Raw genomic sequence first — 16,084 nt, forward strand, 5'->3', positions numbered from 1 at the left:
ATTATAAGTCACTTATAAGTCAATAGCATCATAACGTTTTAAGTAACGTTTGGATATTAAACACACAACGCATATTTTCCTCACTTAAACATATAAAATCATTGCAACACACCAATATCGCTGAATCAGTGGGAGCCCTGGGCTTGTTTCCCTGCAACAAGACGGTCCCATCGAAGGGTGATGGGAGACAGCGATATTTGAACAGGGTTCCTTATGTCCAGTCTATTCCACAATTTAGTTTTTGTTGCATTCATTGCAGAAAACCCCACTTCTCAGAGATATGATGTTGGAAATGGAAGCAACGTTCTCAATGCTTTTGTGGCTGTCTCAGGATATTCAGCCTTGACTTTGATCCAGAATGCTGGCAGAAATGTTATGTCAAACATACTTTTCAGCCCACCGTCATTTGCAAGCTCGAGGAGTTGATCTTCTTCCCACGCTGACATGGATGATTCACCAGGGACATTCACAAATGGGCCACGGACACATTCCTTTGCACACCTTGGATCATTTGCGGTTGGGAAGTAACACTCGAATTCTGTTGACAGCAAAGATAGGTGATCGCACACCAGCTGTGAGAAGGACGGTGCAGCCTCAGTCTCTCCCAAAATCCCAGCTAATGTTGGGAACATGTCAAATATGCCCCTGTCCTCTCGCCGTCCCCACAGTTCCAGTTTGGCTTTGAAAGCAGACACTTTACCTGCCAACTTGAAGACAGTTGTCATTCTCCCCTGAAGTGACAAATTGAGTTCATTGAGCAGGTTGAAGATGTCACACAGATAAGTGAGTTTTATATCCATTCCTCATCACTGAAGTGTGCTGCCAGTGGTGATTTTTTTCCTGAAAGAAATCTCTGCAGCGGCTCTCTTAACTCAAAAACCCTGGCCAGGGCTCTCCCCCTTGATAGCCACCTGTTTTCAGTGAAGAAGAGAAGGCGTTTGTGCTCTGCATCCATTTCCTCGCACAGCTGCTCATACAGACATGAGTTAAGGGCTTTTACTTTGATGTGATTGATAACTTAGTTGGCAGCGGCAGTGCACACAACGTATCGTCGTGCACATCGTCTTGAGATATATATCGCACATAAACCAGCAGTACTGCCTTGTTGTTGACTTCGGTCGACTCGTCGACCTGGATAGCATACCATGGTGACTCATTAAGCCGTTCCAATAACTGTGCTTCGATGTCCTCCACTATGTTATCGATTCTCCTTGAAACTGTGGTAGCTGAAAGAGAAACCTGTGCCATCTTGTTAGCTGCAGCTTCTCCCAACAGTTCACGGCACATGTCCTTGGCAGCAGGCAGACTCAATTCTTCACCAACAGTGAAAGGCTTCTTAGCCTTAGCGATACGGCTAGCCACAAAGTACGATGCTCTCAGAGCAGCAGCATTTGTGGAGGGGGTGGCTCTCAGCACTTGTCTCTGTCCCGCTTGCTCACGTTTTCTTCTGCTTAAAAAACTCAATGGGTTTGTCTTTAAGTGCAGGGTGCTTGGACTCAAGGTGCCGAAGCAGTTTTGAGGGCTTCATTGCCTCATTAGACAGCTTGTCCCCACATATCACACACAAGGGGCTTGGAGCGTGCGAGTCACCGGTCACATTAAAGCCATATTTTATGTACGACTCATCGTATTTCCTGTTGAAGGAAGCTTTCTTTTTTTTGTAGTCTTGGCCTCAGCTGTCTGAGTTATTATTATCGTTAGGCCTTTTATGTCCCCTACCACCTCTTCCAAAGAAACTCTCAAGCGACATTTGTTTTTTACTCATCGAGTAGTTGTAGGTTAATGACCGACTGATGACCTCGTGTGGGTAATGACCTCGTGTGCATTCAAGTTCAACAGTGGGCGTGATGGAATGAGGAAAGGTGCAGCTGACTCATATTGTTTCATATCACCAAATCATATCGTTTCCTCGTGGCCTGAAACCGGTCCGCAGCTTGGTGGTTGCGGACCACTGATGTATTGGGCATCCTCTACATAGCACCATCCAGAGACAGAGAAGCAGTTTCAGCGACAGGTTACTATCGATGCAATGCTCCTCAGACAGGATGAAGAGGTCAATACTCCCCAATGCCATTAGGCTTTACAATTCAACTGCCAGGACTTAAGAACTTTTTTTTAAAGCTATTATTAATGCTTTTTGAGTTAGTGATTTAGATGCATATCATATTATTACTGAGTTAAGTATTGTATGTAATTAGTTTTTGCTACAACAAGTGTATGGGACATTGGAAAAAATGTTGAATTTCCCCATGGGGATGAATAAAGTATCTATCTATCTATCTATCTAAGAGTATGTCTGTAGTCCAGAAAAGGTGCAGTGGCTCCCTTGTACAAAGATCATGCCTCCTGCTAGTTCTGTTTTCCACCACCTTGCCCAGCTCCTATTAACTCTTGTGAGCACTCTCCCAACTCCATATTCTTAGTGTATTCATTCTTTAGATGAAGGCTCACCTGCAGCCTGATCAATGCTGCTTATATTAGGCAATATGTCCTTTTGAGAACTGGTTTCATGGCTCAACTCAGCTGGGCCAAAATATGACAGATCAAAACATGTCAACTTTCACAAAAACAGGGTGACAAGAGATGCTGTTTTAAAATCCCGGAAAGAAAGTGAAGCAACTTCTACCCCGCGATATTTTCACTGAGATTTAAGCTCATCATAATTTGTCCTACAGCAAGAATCTGATGGCAGAAAATGGCACGTCAGGTTTGAAGTTAAGCTCAGGTTTTCACTACGATGCAGTCATGACATTGTTTGGTACAATAGCAGCAAGTGGTGTCAGTAATACTTTGTAAATGAATTTCAGAAAACCCTGATGGGTTGATAAAATCAGCATAACTTCAATCAATATTATAATAAATACCTGCATCGCATATTTTACACTTAAAACATTTCTCTAGTCCATTTGGATGCTCCATATACTCTCCACTTGTACAGGGATCACATGTTGTGCCCGTCATCAAGGTGCAGTGTTTGGATACTCTAGAGCCTGCAATAAAACAAAAATTTGCATTGGAAAAGTGACAAGGAATCAGAATGCTTATTCTGCTCTCAAAGAATCAATTCGAATGCATTTTTGCCAAAAAAAACGCTACCTGAGAACCATTATTACTTCTGAGCAGAAATAGTATTTCAGCGATGCCATGTATTCAGAGACGCTGTATGCATAAGCACTATCATGGATACACCCTATTTTTTGCAGCCCCTTGGAATTGTGGATGACTTGGTTAAGCTCCAGCTCTGTGGTTCCGAGGTGGACGAGAAGGCTAATGTAAACCTCAGAGACTCAGCCTCAACTCTGGCAGGATGTTTGTAATTGGGCAGGTGGGTACACGGCTTGACGGTTGATGTGTTCAATCTTCCAATGACAGTGTGTTCTTAATTCATGAACATGAGGCTCTGCATGCACACTTCAATATTCCTTCCCCATATCGAGCAAATTCAAATCTGGGATGCCCATTAATCAGTAAGTCTTCACAATTTTATAACAAGCTTCTTTTATCCCTCAGCCATCAGACTCCTGAACCAGAGTGGCTAACTACACTCACTCCAATACGAAATTGATTCCACAACTTATGACTTCCCTTTCAAAGACTCCGTAAATCACATTCTCAATATTTATTATTTAGATTTTTTTCTTTTTTGTTGTATTTGCACAATTTGTTGTCTCTTGCACATTGGTTGTCTGTGTGTAATTTTTTATTGATTCTATTGGGTTTCTTTGTACTGTGAATGCCTGCAAGAAAATGTATCTCAGGGTCGTATATGGTGACATATGTGTACTTTGATAATAAATTTTCTTTGAACTTTTTTATCTGTCCACCTGGTAAATGCTTACTGTCACTTAACTCAAAACAATTTGTTTCAGGTCCTGCAAATAATATGGCCGTCCATCAGGCCTAGGAAAGGAAGCTGATGTTGGTTTGCTTATTTGGAGGGAATGCAGAGACTTGTCTTGCTATGATTTTCTTGCTGCATATCGTCCATGTCACAGAAACATACAGGGGTGCAGTGAACCACTGCTACCCTGTGGAGCATGAGCTTTGTGACAGATGTGTGGTCTTGATCTTCAAACACTCCCTTCCTCAGATTACCCAGGTACACTGGAGGAGATAGTGAATATCACTACTGATAAGTGGATTCTGGTTAATTGGGTCATCAGATAACCAGGGCAGCCATTTATTTGGGACAGCCTTTCCAGTGTAGCAAAATAGCTCTCCTAGCCAGTAAAGTTGAAAAAGCTATCACATGTTGAACAGAAGCAGACACTTTGCTTGCTTCCTCTGGAATAATCCCAAAAATTGCTGTAAGTGGATTAGTTTGAACATCCACATCTATAACTTTAGATAATATTCCAAACATATCCCTCCAAAAATTGTTTAAATTTACACATGACCAAAACATATGAGTTAGAGTAGCCATTTCTGTGTTACATCTGTCACAAATAGGGCTTATATTAGGAAAAATATACGCCAATTTATCTTTGGACATATGGGCCCTGTGTAATAACTTAAACTGAATTAAGATGTGGCGTGCGCAGATAGATGAATTATTGACTAAATAATAAATTTTACTCCATTGATTATCTGAAAGTGAATGTTGAAGTTCTACTTCCCAGGTTCGTTGAACCCTATCATTAGGCGACATGCGAGCATTCATTAACTATTTATAAATAATAGCTATTAATTGTTTTTGAAAAGGTTTAAACTGAAAAATAGCATTAGCCAAATTTAAAGAGCAGGCCAAGGGGTAATTCGGTAAAAAATCACGTAAAAAATTCCTAACCTGTAAATATCTGAAAAAAATGTGTATTAGAGATATCATATTTATCCATTAACTGTGAAAAAGACATTAAACAGTCTTGTAAAAACAAATCTAAAAAAGTTTTTATTCCATTAATTTTCCATGTTAGAAAAGCCTTGTCCAAAGTTGATGGTTTAAAAAAGAAATTAGAATAAATATTACTAAAGTAGAAAATCATTTAATTCAAAAAATCTACAAAATTGAAACCAAATTTTTAAAGTATGTTTAACAATAGGGTTCAGAGATTGTCTACCTATCTGGAGAGCGAAAACGGAAGAGGAGCTCCTAATAAAGAAGCTAACGAAAACCCCCATTACTGAATTTTCCTCCAGCTGTAACCATGAAGGGCGATCTTGGTCGTCTATATCATAAATCCAAAAAGTAATATAATGAATATTAATTGCCCAATAATAAAATCTAAAGTTTGGTAAAGCCAGTCCTCCATCTTTTTTTGATTTTTGCAATAAAAGTTTATTCACTCTAGAGCATTTATTATTCCAAACATAAGACAAAATCAGAGAATCTATTTTATCAAAAAATGTTTTTGGAACAAAAGAGGGAACTGCTTGAAATATATATAAAAATTTCAGTAGAATAACCATTTTTATAGCATTTATTCGACCTATCAATGACATCGACATAGGTGACCATTTGGAAAGCGCCTGCTGAGTATATTCAACTAAAGGGAAGAAATTATACCTATATAGGTCTTTAAAACTTTTTGTAATTTTGATACCAAGGTAAGTAAAATGGTTTTTGGCAATATTAAAAGGTATTTAATCATAATAATCAACATAATTATTAATAGGAAATAATTCATTTTTATGTAAATTAAGTTTATATCCAGAAAAATACCAAATTCCATAAATATAGATAACATAAAAAGAATAGATTTCCTAGGATTTGAAATGTAAACTAATAAATCATCCGCATATAACGAAACCTTATGTAATTTATCCCCTCTCCTAATACCCTGCACAGAATTAGAATCCCCAAGTGGTTCTAAAGCCAAATTAAATAATAAAGGACTAAGGGGACTGACGGGTACCTCTATATAATCTAAAGTAAGAAGACTTTTGATTATTAGTTAAAACCGCAGCTACCGGGGCATGATAAATCAATTTAATCCAGGAAATAAATCCTGAACCAAAATTAAACCTCTTCAAAACCTGAAATAGATAAAGCCATTCCACCCTATCAATGGCTTTCTCTGCATCCAAAGATACAATACATTCAGATTCTTTGGCTAAGGGGGAATAAATGATATTTAACAATCTTCGAATATTAAAATGTGAGTATCTATTTTTTATAAATCCTGTTTGATCATTTGATATAACATTAGGCAAGATACTCTCAAGCCTTTTTGCTAGAATCTTAGAGAGGATTTTAAAATCTACATTCAGTAAAGAAATAGGTCTATAGGATACACATTCCAGTGGGTCTTTTCCTTTTTTTGGAATCAATGAAATTAGTGTCTCATAAAAAGTTTTAGGAAGGTTCCCAGAGGATGTAGAATCGGTAAACGTTTGATGAAGATGTGATATAAGCATTTCATGAAAAGTCTTGTAAAATTCTACCATATAACCATCAGGTCCCAGAGCTTTACCTAAATGCATAGAGGATATAGCCTTGGCTATCTCCTCTTGTTTAATAGGTACATCTAACATATCAACATCTTGAATCGAAATTTGAGGTATGTTTAACCTTTGCAAAAATCTATTCATAGTAATAGTACTATCAGAGAATTCAGATTTATAAAGATTAGAATAAAAGTCCATAAATATCTTATTAATTTCATAAGGATCTAAAGTTTCTATTCTATCTGGTCGGCGAATTTTTTAAATCTGTCTTCTGACCATCCCAGCCTTTAACTGACCCGCTAAAAGTTTAGCAGATTTTTCCCCATGTATATAAAATAAACTTTTAGATTTAAAAATTTGCTGTTCAATGGGAAAGGTCATAAGCAAATCATACTGTGATTGAAGTTCGACCCTTTCTTTATATAGGTCTTCAGTAGGTTTAACTGAATACGCTTTATCTGTTTAATATTATTAATAAGCACTGACAATTCCGCTTTAGTTTTCTTTCTCAAGGCTGCTGAATATAAGATTATTTGTCCCAGAAGAAAAGATTTCAAGGTGTCCCATATAACCAGATTTGACATTCCTTCAGTTGTATTAAATTCAAACAATATAGAAATTTGCTCCTTAATAAAATTAACAGAAGCTGGATCCCGTAACAATACGGGGTTCAATCTCCACTGCGAGATTTTCAAAAATCTATCCGATAAAGGCGCGTGATCTGAGAGCGCAATGATGTCATACGCACATTGAACAACGGAGTTTAACAGACGTGTATCTGAAAAAAAGTAATCAATTCAAGAATACTTGTGATGGACGTGTGAGAAAAAAGAGAAATCTTTACCATTGGGGTGTTTGTATCTCCAAATATCGACAAGGCCATATTCTAATAAAAAAGAGTTAATACAAGTTGCCGCTTTATTAGGAAACGACGGATTGGTTGATGACCTGTCAAACGCCGGATTTAAGCAACAATTACAGTCACCACCCATGATCAGCTTATATTCATTGAGATTCAGTAACTCTGAAAAAAGTTTCTTAAAAAAATCAGAATTATCTACATTAGGTGCGTATACACACACCAGAACTACCTTTTGCTCGCATAATAAACCAGTAACAATTAAATATCTTCCAATCGAGTCAGTAGTAGTATTAAAGTGTACATTTCCTCTTATAATCCTAGAAACCTCTTTCAAATCTTCCTCAGCCTCTGCTGCTCCAGAGAAGACAGCCCAAGTTTGTCCAGCCTATTCCTATAGCAGATGCACTCTAAGCCAGACAGCATCCTGGTAAACCTCTCTGCACCCCCTCCTTCCCATAATAGGGTAACCAGAACAATGCAATATTCTAGATGGGGCCTAACTGGAATTTTATACAGCTGCAACATAACTTCTCAACTCTTCAACTCAGTTCGTCAACATTAAAGGCAAGCATACCATATGATTTCTTTACCACACTATCAACCTGTAATCACTTTCAGGGAGCTATGAACTTAAGCCCCAAATCCTTCTACCCACCAACACTGTTAATGGTCTTGCCAGTAACAGTGGATTGTCTCTTTGTATTTCCGGAAGTGCATCACTTCACATTGGATCATTTCTGTGCCCATATCTACAACCTGTTTATATATTGCTGTACCCTTTGCCAGACACCTACACTATCCACAAGAACACTGGTCTTTGCATCATTTGCAAACTTACCAACCACCCATCTACGTTTTCATATACAGCGGCATGCAAAGGTTTGGGCACCCCGGTCAAAATTTCTGTTACTGTGAATACTTAAGTGAGCAGAACTGATCTCCAAAAGTCATAAAGTTAAAGATGAAACATTCTTTTCAACATTTTAAGCAAGATTCATGTATTATTTTTGTTTTGTACAATTTTAGAGTGGAAAAAAAGGAAAGGAGTACCATGCAAAACTTTGGGCACCCCAACAGATTTGAGCTCTCAGATTACTTTTACCAAGGTCTCAGACCTTAATTAGCTTGTTAGGGCTATGGCTTGTTCACAGTCATCATTAGGAAAGGTCAGGTGATGCAAATTTCAAAGCTTTATAAATACCCTGACTCCTCAAACCTTGTCCCAACAATCAGCAGCCATGGGCTCCTCTAAGTAGCTGCCTAGCACTCCGAAAATTAAAATAAATGATGCCCACAAACCAGGAGAAGGCTATACGTAGATAGCAAAGCATTTTCAGGTAACCGTTTCCTCAGTTCATAAGGTAATTAAGAAATGGCAGTTAACAGGAACGGTGGAGGTCAAGTTGAGGTCTGGAAGACCAAGAGAACTGCTCGTAGGATTGCTAGAAAGGCAAATCAAAACCCCTGTTTGACTGCAAAAGACCTCCAGGGAGATTTAGCAGACTCTGGAGTGGTGGTGCACTGTTCTACAGTCATCAGAAGAAAAGCTTTCCTGCGTCCTCACCACAAAATCCAGCGTCAGAAGTTTGCAAAGGAACATCTAAACAAGCCTGATGCATTTTGGACTGATGAAGTTAAAATAGAACTTTCTGGCCACAATGAGCAAAAGTATGTTCGGAGAAAAAAGGGTGCAGAATTTCATGAAAAGAACATCTCTCCCACTGTTAAGCACGGGGGTGGATCGATCATGCTTTGGGCTTGTGTTGCAGCCAGTGGCACAGGGAACATTTTACTGGTAGAGGGAAGAATGAATTCAATTACCGTAGATTCCGGATTTTAAGCCGCTACTTTTTCCCCACATTTTGAACAGCTTTGAACTTTGCGGCCAATAATCCGAAGCGGCTAATGCATGATTTTTTTCATGCCACCTCGTAAACATTTTGCCTCATAACAGTAGACCAATAAAATTGATGAGTAGTTCACAGAGGTCCAATGAAATTGTATGATAAATCAAGTGCACTTTCACAATTAAATTATTGTAAATCAGTCATTTGTACTCACCCTCATCAACATGGAAAACACTCGAAGCATTGTGCTGCCTACTTAGTTTAAACTATATTTGTTTTCTGTACTACATCGCGGGATGCTATGACGTCACACCCGGTTTCGCGGTGTCTTGTGGGAAAATGCCGGTTTGCGATAAACGGAAAGGAGGGGGGGAGCGCATTACGCGAGCGGCTTTGGATCTGAGCGAAAACGCTGCTTTTAAGTTAAAGGTGATCAATAACTTTTCCTGGTAGGCTGCAATATATATATTTTTTTACCAGTCGTTAGGAGATATTGGAATGTTGTTCAGTAAAGAAGTATACGCAACGTATATTTAAAAGTAGCCGCGTACGGGCACGGTTCGAAAAAAAGCATTTGCAATATGTATTTGTTTTTGTTACCATATGGATTTAATTAAAAGTTAAAAAAATCCTCACGTGTAATATCTTTCTGTGTAAATATCTCATATTACAACGTGGGACACCTGCGGCCGAAAATCCGGTGCGGCCTAAAATCCGATGCGGCCTTTACAATTAAAAAATTGATTTTATTTCTAAAATTAGAGCCAGCGGCTTTTAATCAGGTGCGCTCTGTAGTCCGGAATCTACGGTAAATACCAGCAAATTCTGGAAGCAAACATCACACCATCTGTAAAAAAAAAAGCTGAAAATGAAAAATGGATGGCTTCTACAACAGGATAATGATCCTAAACACACCTGAAAATCCACAATGGACTACCTCAAGAGGTGCATGCTGAAGGTTTTGCCATAGCCCTCACAGTCCCCTGACCTAAACATCATCGAAAATCTGTGTTTAGATCTCAAAAGAGCAGTGCATGGAAGACGGTCCAAGAATCTCACAGAACTAGAAACCTTTTGCAAGGAAGAATGGGCGACAATCCCCTAAACAAGAATTGAAAGACTCATAGCGGGCTACAGAAAGCGTTTACAAGCTGTGATACTTGCCAAAGGGGGTATTACTAAGTACTGATCATGCAGGGTGCCCAAACTTTTGCTTCGTGCCCTTTTCCTTTTTTGTTATTTTGAAACTGTAAATGATGGAAATAAAAAAGAAATCTTGCTTAAAATATTAAAGAAATGTGTCATCTTTAACTTCATGCCTTTTGGAAATCAGGTCATCTTTTACTCGCTTAGCTATTCACAGTAACAGAAATTTTGACCAGGGGTGCCTAACCTTTGCATGCCACTGTAGGTCATTTATATGTATCACAAACAGCAGGGGTTCCAAGTACAGATCCCTGCAGAACACCACTAATCAGAAACCTCCAGCCAGAATAAGTCCCACTGACTACTACCCTGTCTCCATGGGCAGGCCAGTTCTGAATCCAAACAGCCAATTCACCATAGATCCCGTGGAATTGTTATCTCTGGATGAACCTCCCTTCAGTGAACTTGTCAAAGCCTTACTAAAATCAATTTCTGGCATTTTTTTTTAGTAAAAATATAGCTGCACCACTTTTGAAAGCTAATGAAAAGCATTCTGTTGGCATTGAGATAATTATTGTATAAAGTACTGGCCATCACTTACCTGGAGAACACAATGAACAACAGACACCATTATTTTCATACTCCCATGGGCCACAAGCAGTTGTCACTGGAATATGGGAAATCAGGAATAGAAGGAGAATAATCTGTAATTAAACATTAAATATAGGGATTACTACAACTGAAAAAAATTATTTTTTTTAAAACAGAAGTACCACTGCAGATTTAATAAAAATCTTCCATTTCACTCGACAGTGCAATTATAAAGCTCTACTGTTTCATGACTATTAATAAAGAAATAGTTCTCTTTTATATAGATTAATCAGCATCGTTACTGTCAGGTTTTCAACAGGGTCCGGGGCAATTATAGAAATTATATTGCAAACTACGGTTTAATGCAAAGCATAAAATTGTAAGTGCACAGTTACTCCAAGAGATTTGGAAGTCATTTTTATTTGAATTAAAGACCGAAAATGATAAAAATTCTCAGGTAGTCAGGCTGTGTTTTTGGTAAATGTTTCTGGTTGACAAGCAAAGCATAAAAGATACTTGAAACTTCACTAAAAAGAGGCTGGGAATACTCAGCTGGTCAGGCGACATCTGTGGAGAGATGCTGACTCGCCACCAATGCTCCCTTACTACTCTAATTTTACTGTTTCATCAGTGTTTAAATAATGTGTCCCATCCAGCTTATTATTTCTAGCATAAACATAAGAAATTCTGCAGATGCTGGAAATCTTGAACAAAGCACATAAAATGCTGGAGGAACTGAGCAACTATAAAGGATGTTGTCTGCATTGAGGAGCATGCCTTATGAGAATAAGTTGAGTGAACTCGGCCTTTTTTCCTTGGAGCAACGGGGGATGAGAGGTGACCTGATAGAGGTGTATAAGCTGATGAGAGGCATCGATCATGTGGATAGTCAGAGGCTTTCCCAGAGCTGAAATGGCTAGCACGAGAGGACACAGTTTTAAGGTGCTTGGAAGTAGGTACAGAGAAGATGTCAGGGGTAAGTTTTTTTTTTAAAAACGCAGCAATTGGTGAGGGTGTGGAATGGGCTGCTGGCGATAGTTGTGGAGGTGGATACAATAGGGTCTTTTAAGAGACCCCTGGACAGGTATATGGAGCTCAGAAAAATAGAGGGCCCCAGGTAATTTCTGAGGTAAGGACATGTTCGGCACAGCTTTGTGGGCCAAAGGGCCTGTATTGTGCTGTCCGTTTTCCATGTTTCTAGAAAGGGGAATAAATAGTTGATGTTTCTAACCAAGACCCTTCACCATCAAGGCTTGAAAGAAAGAGGGAAGAAACCGTATTAATAAAGTGGGGGGTGGAATGGGTACAGAGTACGAGCTGGCAGATGAAGGGCATTTCAGAATCAGAACCAGGTTTAATATCACCGGCATCTATTGTTACATTTGTTAACTTCCACCATTTGACAGACTTCCAGTACCAAAGTGACCTGACTTTTTAAAAACTTATTTTAAATCACTTCCTGATACCAACACTAGCCACTAAAAAAAATCATGACTTCTGAAATACAACAAAAAGTTTGACCAGTTTATCCAGTTGCATTGTGGCAGATGATGTTTCCTTGTTGGTAGCTTTGATGAGAAAAACTAAGTGATTGATTTGCATGTTCATTGATTAAAGTTTATCAGAATTAGTATCAAGTTTAATATCATGACATTCAATACTGTGCAAAAATCTTAAGCACACGTATAGCCAGGGTGCCTAAGACTTTTGCTCAGTGCTGTATTTGTCACCATGAAGCGGAGTGCAAGATTGTAAATCTGGTGGGAGCAAAGGAAGTTCAGAATGGCGAGGGAGGAGCGTCACGAGAGAGGTAACAGAGAAGGAGTGCCAGGGGCAGGTGGCGGTGTGGGTGCAGACATACTCAGTCCTGAGATACCAGGCGAGGTTATCTGATTCTCAATTTGGTTTATTAATCATTACAGAATGTCTCTCTGGTGCTCTCCACTGCCCCCTCTCCCTTCCCCCTTTCCCAACCATGATTACCTTCTCCCTGCCCACTTCCCACTTTCAGAACCAGATTTATCACGAGTCGTGAAATTTGTTTTTTTGCAGCAGCTGTACAGTGCAATACATAAAATGACTCAGTACTGTGCAAAAGTCTTAAGCACCTAGCTATACAGTACATATGTGCCTAAGGCTTTTGCACAGTACTACATGTCCTGAAATTTGTTGTTTTCCATCAGCACTACATGTACGTAGAAAACTACAATTTACACTAAAAATTCATTTTGAAAAGTAAATTAAATAGTACAAAAAAGTGAGCAAAGATAGTGAGGTACTGTTCATAGGTCAGTTCATCTATTGGTGAAGGGGAAGTTCACCCTAAAATATTGAGTGTCTTCAGGCTGTTTCTTTCAGGATAGCTCCTCTGGACCTGTGGAGTGACATCAGGTCTGGCAGGTGTTTTGTCAAAGACAACATTCTCGGTTGCCAGTGTCACATTGCTGTCAGTGTCATGATCATCACTGAGAGGCAAGTCCAGTGTCTGTAATGTGTCCGTCTTGCTGGATGCAATCGACTCAGGTGTGTTCTTCAGTTGAGCACCCACTATCTGGTCCACATCTTCATGTCTGATCTCCAACATCCACTGTGTACATCAGTGGTCCAGTTCCTGTAGCTATCATACTGGTTGACCACCTGTTCTCTTGGTAATCACACGCGAGGACTTCCTGTCCAATCTCGAAGCTCCTTTCTGATTCTCTCAGCAACTGACTGAACTGTTTATTCTGCATTTCCCTCCAGAGGTCTGGTTTCAGGTCTATGCGAGATCTCAGATTCCTGCTCATGAACAGTATTGCAGGTGTTTAATTTGTCATTACAAGGCCAGAGGTCCAATACACAAAAAGGAAGTTGTCCACCTTGTGCTGTAGAGAAATGTCCTTCTTGTCCATCGCTTTAATGGACTTCTTGAACGTTTGGATAAATCTTTCAGCTAACCCATTCATTGCTGGGTGGTGAGGAGCTGATTTGAAATGTTTGATGTTCTTTTTCTTCATGAATCATCTGAATTCTGACCTGTATCATGGTCTGTTGTCACTCACAATTTTTTCAGGTAAGCTAGTTCTGGTGAAGATAGTCCTCAGAGTGGAAGTAGTCCTTTCTTAGCTGATTAACTTCATTGGTACGAGCTCCGGCCACTTCAAATGAGCATCCACAGTAATCGGACATGGAGTCCATGAATGGCCCAGCAAAGTCAGTATGTACACTTTGCCACGGTGAGGACAGTCATTCTCATGGGTGTAACGGTGCCTGTGGGGGTGCATTTTGAACATTTTGGCATCCTGAACAGCTTTGGACCAAGTCTTCAATCTATTCCCAGCCACCACACATTGCTCCATGCCACAGTCTTCATCTTGACTGTACCCAGGTGTTCTTCATGCAGATTCTCTAACACTCTGGTACGCAGTTTGGAAGGAACCGCACAAGATCTACAAATCAGCATCCTTGATGTACTGATAGTTGGTCTCGTCTCACTGAGAACTCTGGAAACATTGGGTTACCATGAGCTGGCCATCCTTGCATGCTGATGTCATAGACAATGTTGGGTCATTCCTTGTTTTTCTTTATATTTGTTACCAATGCGGTGTGGAACACTTCTGCTGAATCACAGTATGAAGACTTTCCTTCTTCAGCTGCCAACAGTGGAAGACACGACAAGCCGACAGTGTTGCTGTGTTGTTTGGTAACCTTGAACTCTACGTCATAAGAGTGGGCTCCTAGGAACAATGCCCAACGTTGTAACCAGGTAGCAGACATCACTCGAATTCCCTTCCTGGGATTGAAAACAGACACAAGAACATGGTGATCTGTCACTAGAGTAAACTTTTGACTGTAGAGGTAGTGATGGAACTTCTTATTCCCCATACTAGATTAAGGGCTTCTTGCTTGATCTGTGCATATTTGCATTCTGCACTTGTCAGTGATCTTGAAGCAAACACAATCAGACGTTCAGATCCATCTTTCATAGAGTGTGACAAAATGCCCCAATGCCATAAGGGGATGCATTGCACGCCAGTCTGATGGGCAGTGATGAGTCATAATGGGTGAGCAGTTCATCTGATGTAAGCAGTCTCTTTGTTTCTTTGAACGCTCTTTCACATCTGTCTGACCATTCCCACTTTGGCCTTGTTTGCAAAAGTGTGTTCAATTGGATGTAGCACTGTAGCAATGTTTGGGAAAAACTGGTTATAGTAGTTTACAAGGTCAGAGTACGACCTGAGGTGTAACACATATTCTGGTTTGGCCTGTAGCACTGCCTCAGTCTTGTTTTGTGACTTATGTAAGCCATGCTTGTCAATGACATGTCCACAATATGCGATTTCATTCTTGGATAAACTCACATTTCTCTCTTTTTGCGTGCAGGCCATACTCACTCAGTCTGGTATGTGCTTTACCAAATTTCTGGAGGTGCTCTTCATTACTTCTGCCAGTTACAATAATGTCATCAAGGTAACACTGTGTTCCTGGGATATCGTGGAGCACTTGATCCATTGCACTTTGCCAAATTGCTGGAGCTGATGTGACGTCAAAGACGAGACGATTATACTGGAAAAGTCCCTTCTGAGTGTTGATCGCGAGGGAATTCTTGCTTGACTCCGCAATCTCCATTTGCAGATAGGCTTATGACAAGTCAATCTTTGAAAACCTCTCCCCGTCTGCCAAAGATGCAAAAATGTTTTCTATTCATGGTAGAGGACAGCGCAATACACAGCACCGGGCTGATGCTCACTTTGAAATCCCCATGTATGTGAACTGCTCCAGCCTTCCCTTTCCTCATCACTGGGACAATGGGCCCAATCACTCCACTCAAACATGGAGAAAATTCCAGAAGCCTCCAAGCTCTGAAGTTCAGCATCCACTTTAGGACGTAGTGTACAAGGCACTGGACATGCTTTATGGAATCTTGGTGTTGCAGCTTCATCCATTTCATTTCTGGCCTTCGTGCCTTTGAGTTTACCAATGTCCTTCTCAAACATTTTCTCATTAGCATCAGGTTTATTATCACCAGTGTGACGTGAAATTTGTTAATTTAGCAGCAGCAATACAACGCAATACATAATATAAAAGAAAAAAACAAAATAAAATAATAAGTAAATCAATTACAATATACGTATATTGAATAGATTAAAAATTGTGTAAAAAACAGAAATGCTATGTATTAAAAAATGTGAGGTAGTGTCCATGGGTTCAATGTCCATTTAATAATCAGATAGGAGAGGGGAAGAAGCTGTTCCTGAATCGCTGAGTGTGTGCC

General features: G+C 39.7%; 1 protein-coding gene across 1 annotated transcript in view; it reads right to left on the bottom strand.

Annotated features, from left to right (window-relative positions):
- Positions 1-16,084, bottom strand: part of LOC140718532 (uncharacterized) — a 74,314-nt gene that overhangs the window by 34,830 nt on the left and 23,400 nt on the right. Inside the window, exons 7-8 of the mRNA XM_073032495.1 lie at positions 10,841-10,943; positions 2,865-2,990 (exon numbers count right to left, since the gene is read on the bottom strand). Coding sequence (XP_072888596.1) covers positions 2,865-2,990; positions 10,841-10,943 — 229 coding nt within the window. The remainder of the gene's footprint in view (positions 1-2,864; positions 2,991-10,840; positions 10,944-16,084) is intronic.

This window comes from Hemitrygon akajei, chromosome 29 (genome assembly GCF_048418815.1).
Source record: "Hemitrygon akajei chromosome 29, sHemAka1.3, whole genome shotgun sequence".
NCBI lineage: Eukaryota > Metazoa > Chordata > Chondrichthyes > Myliobatiformes > Dasyatidae > Hemitrygon > Hemitrygon akajei.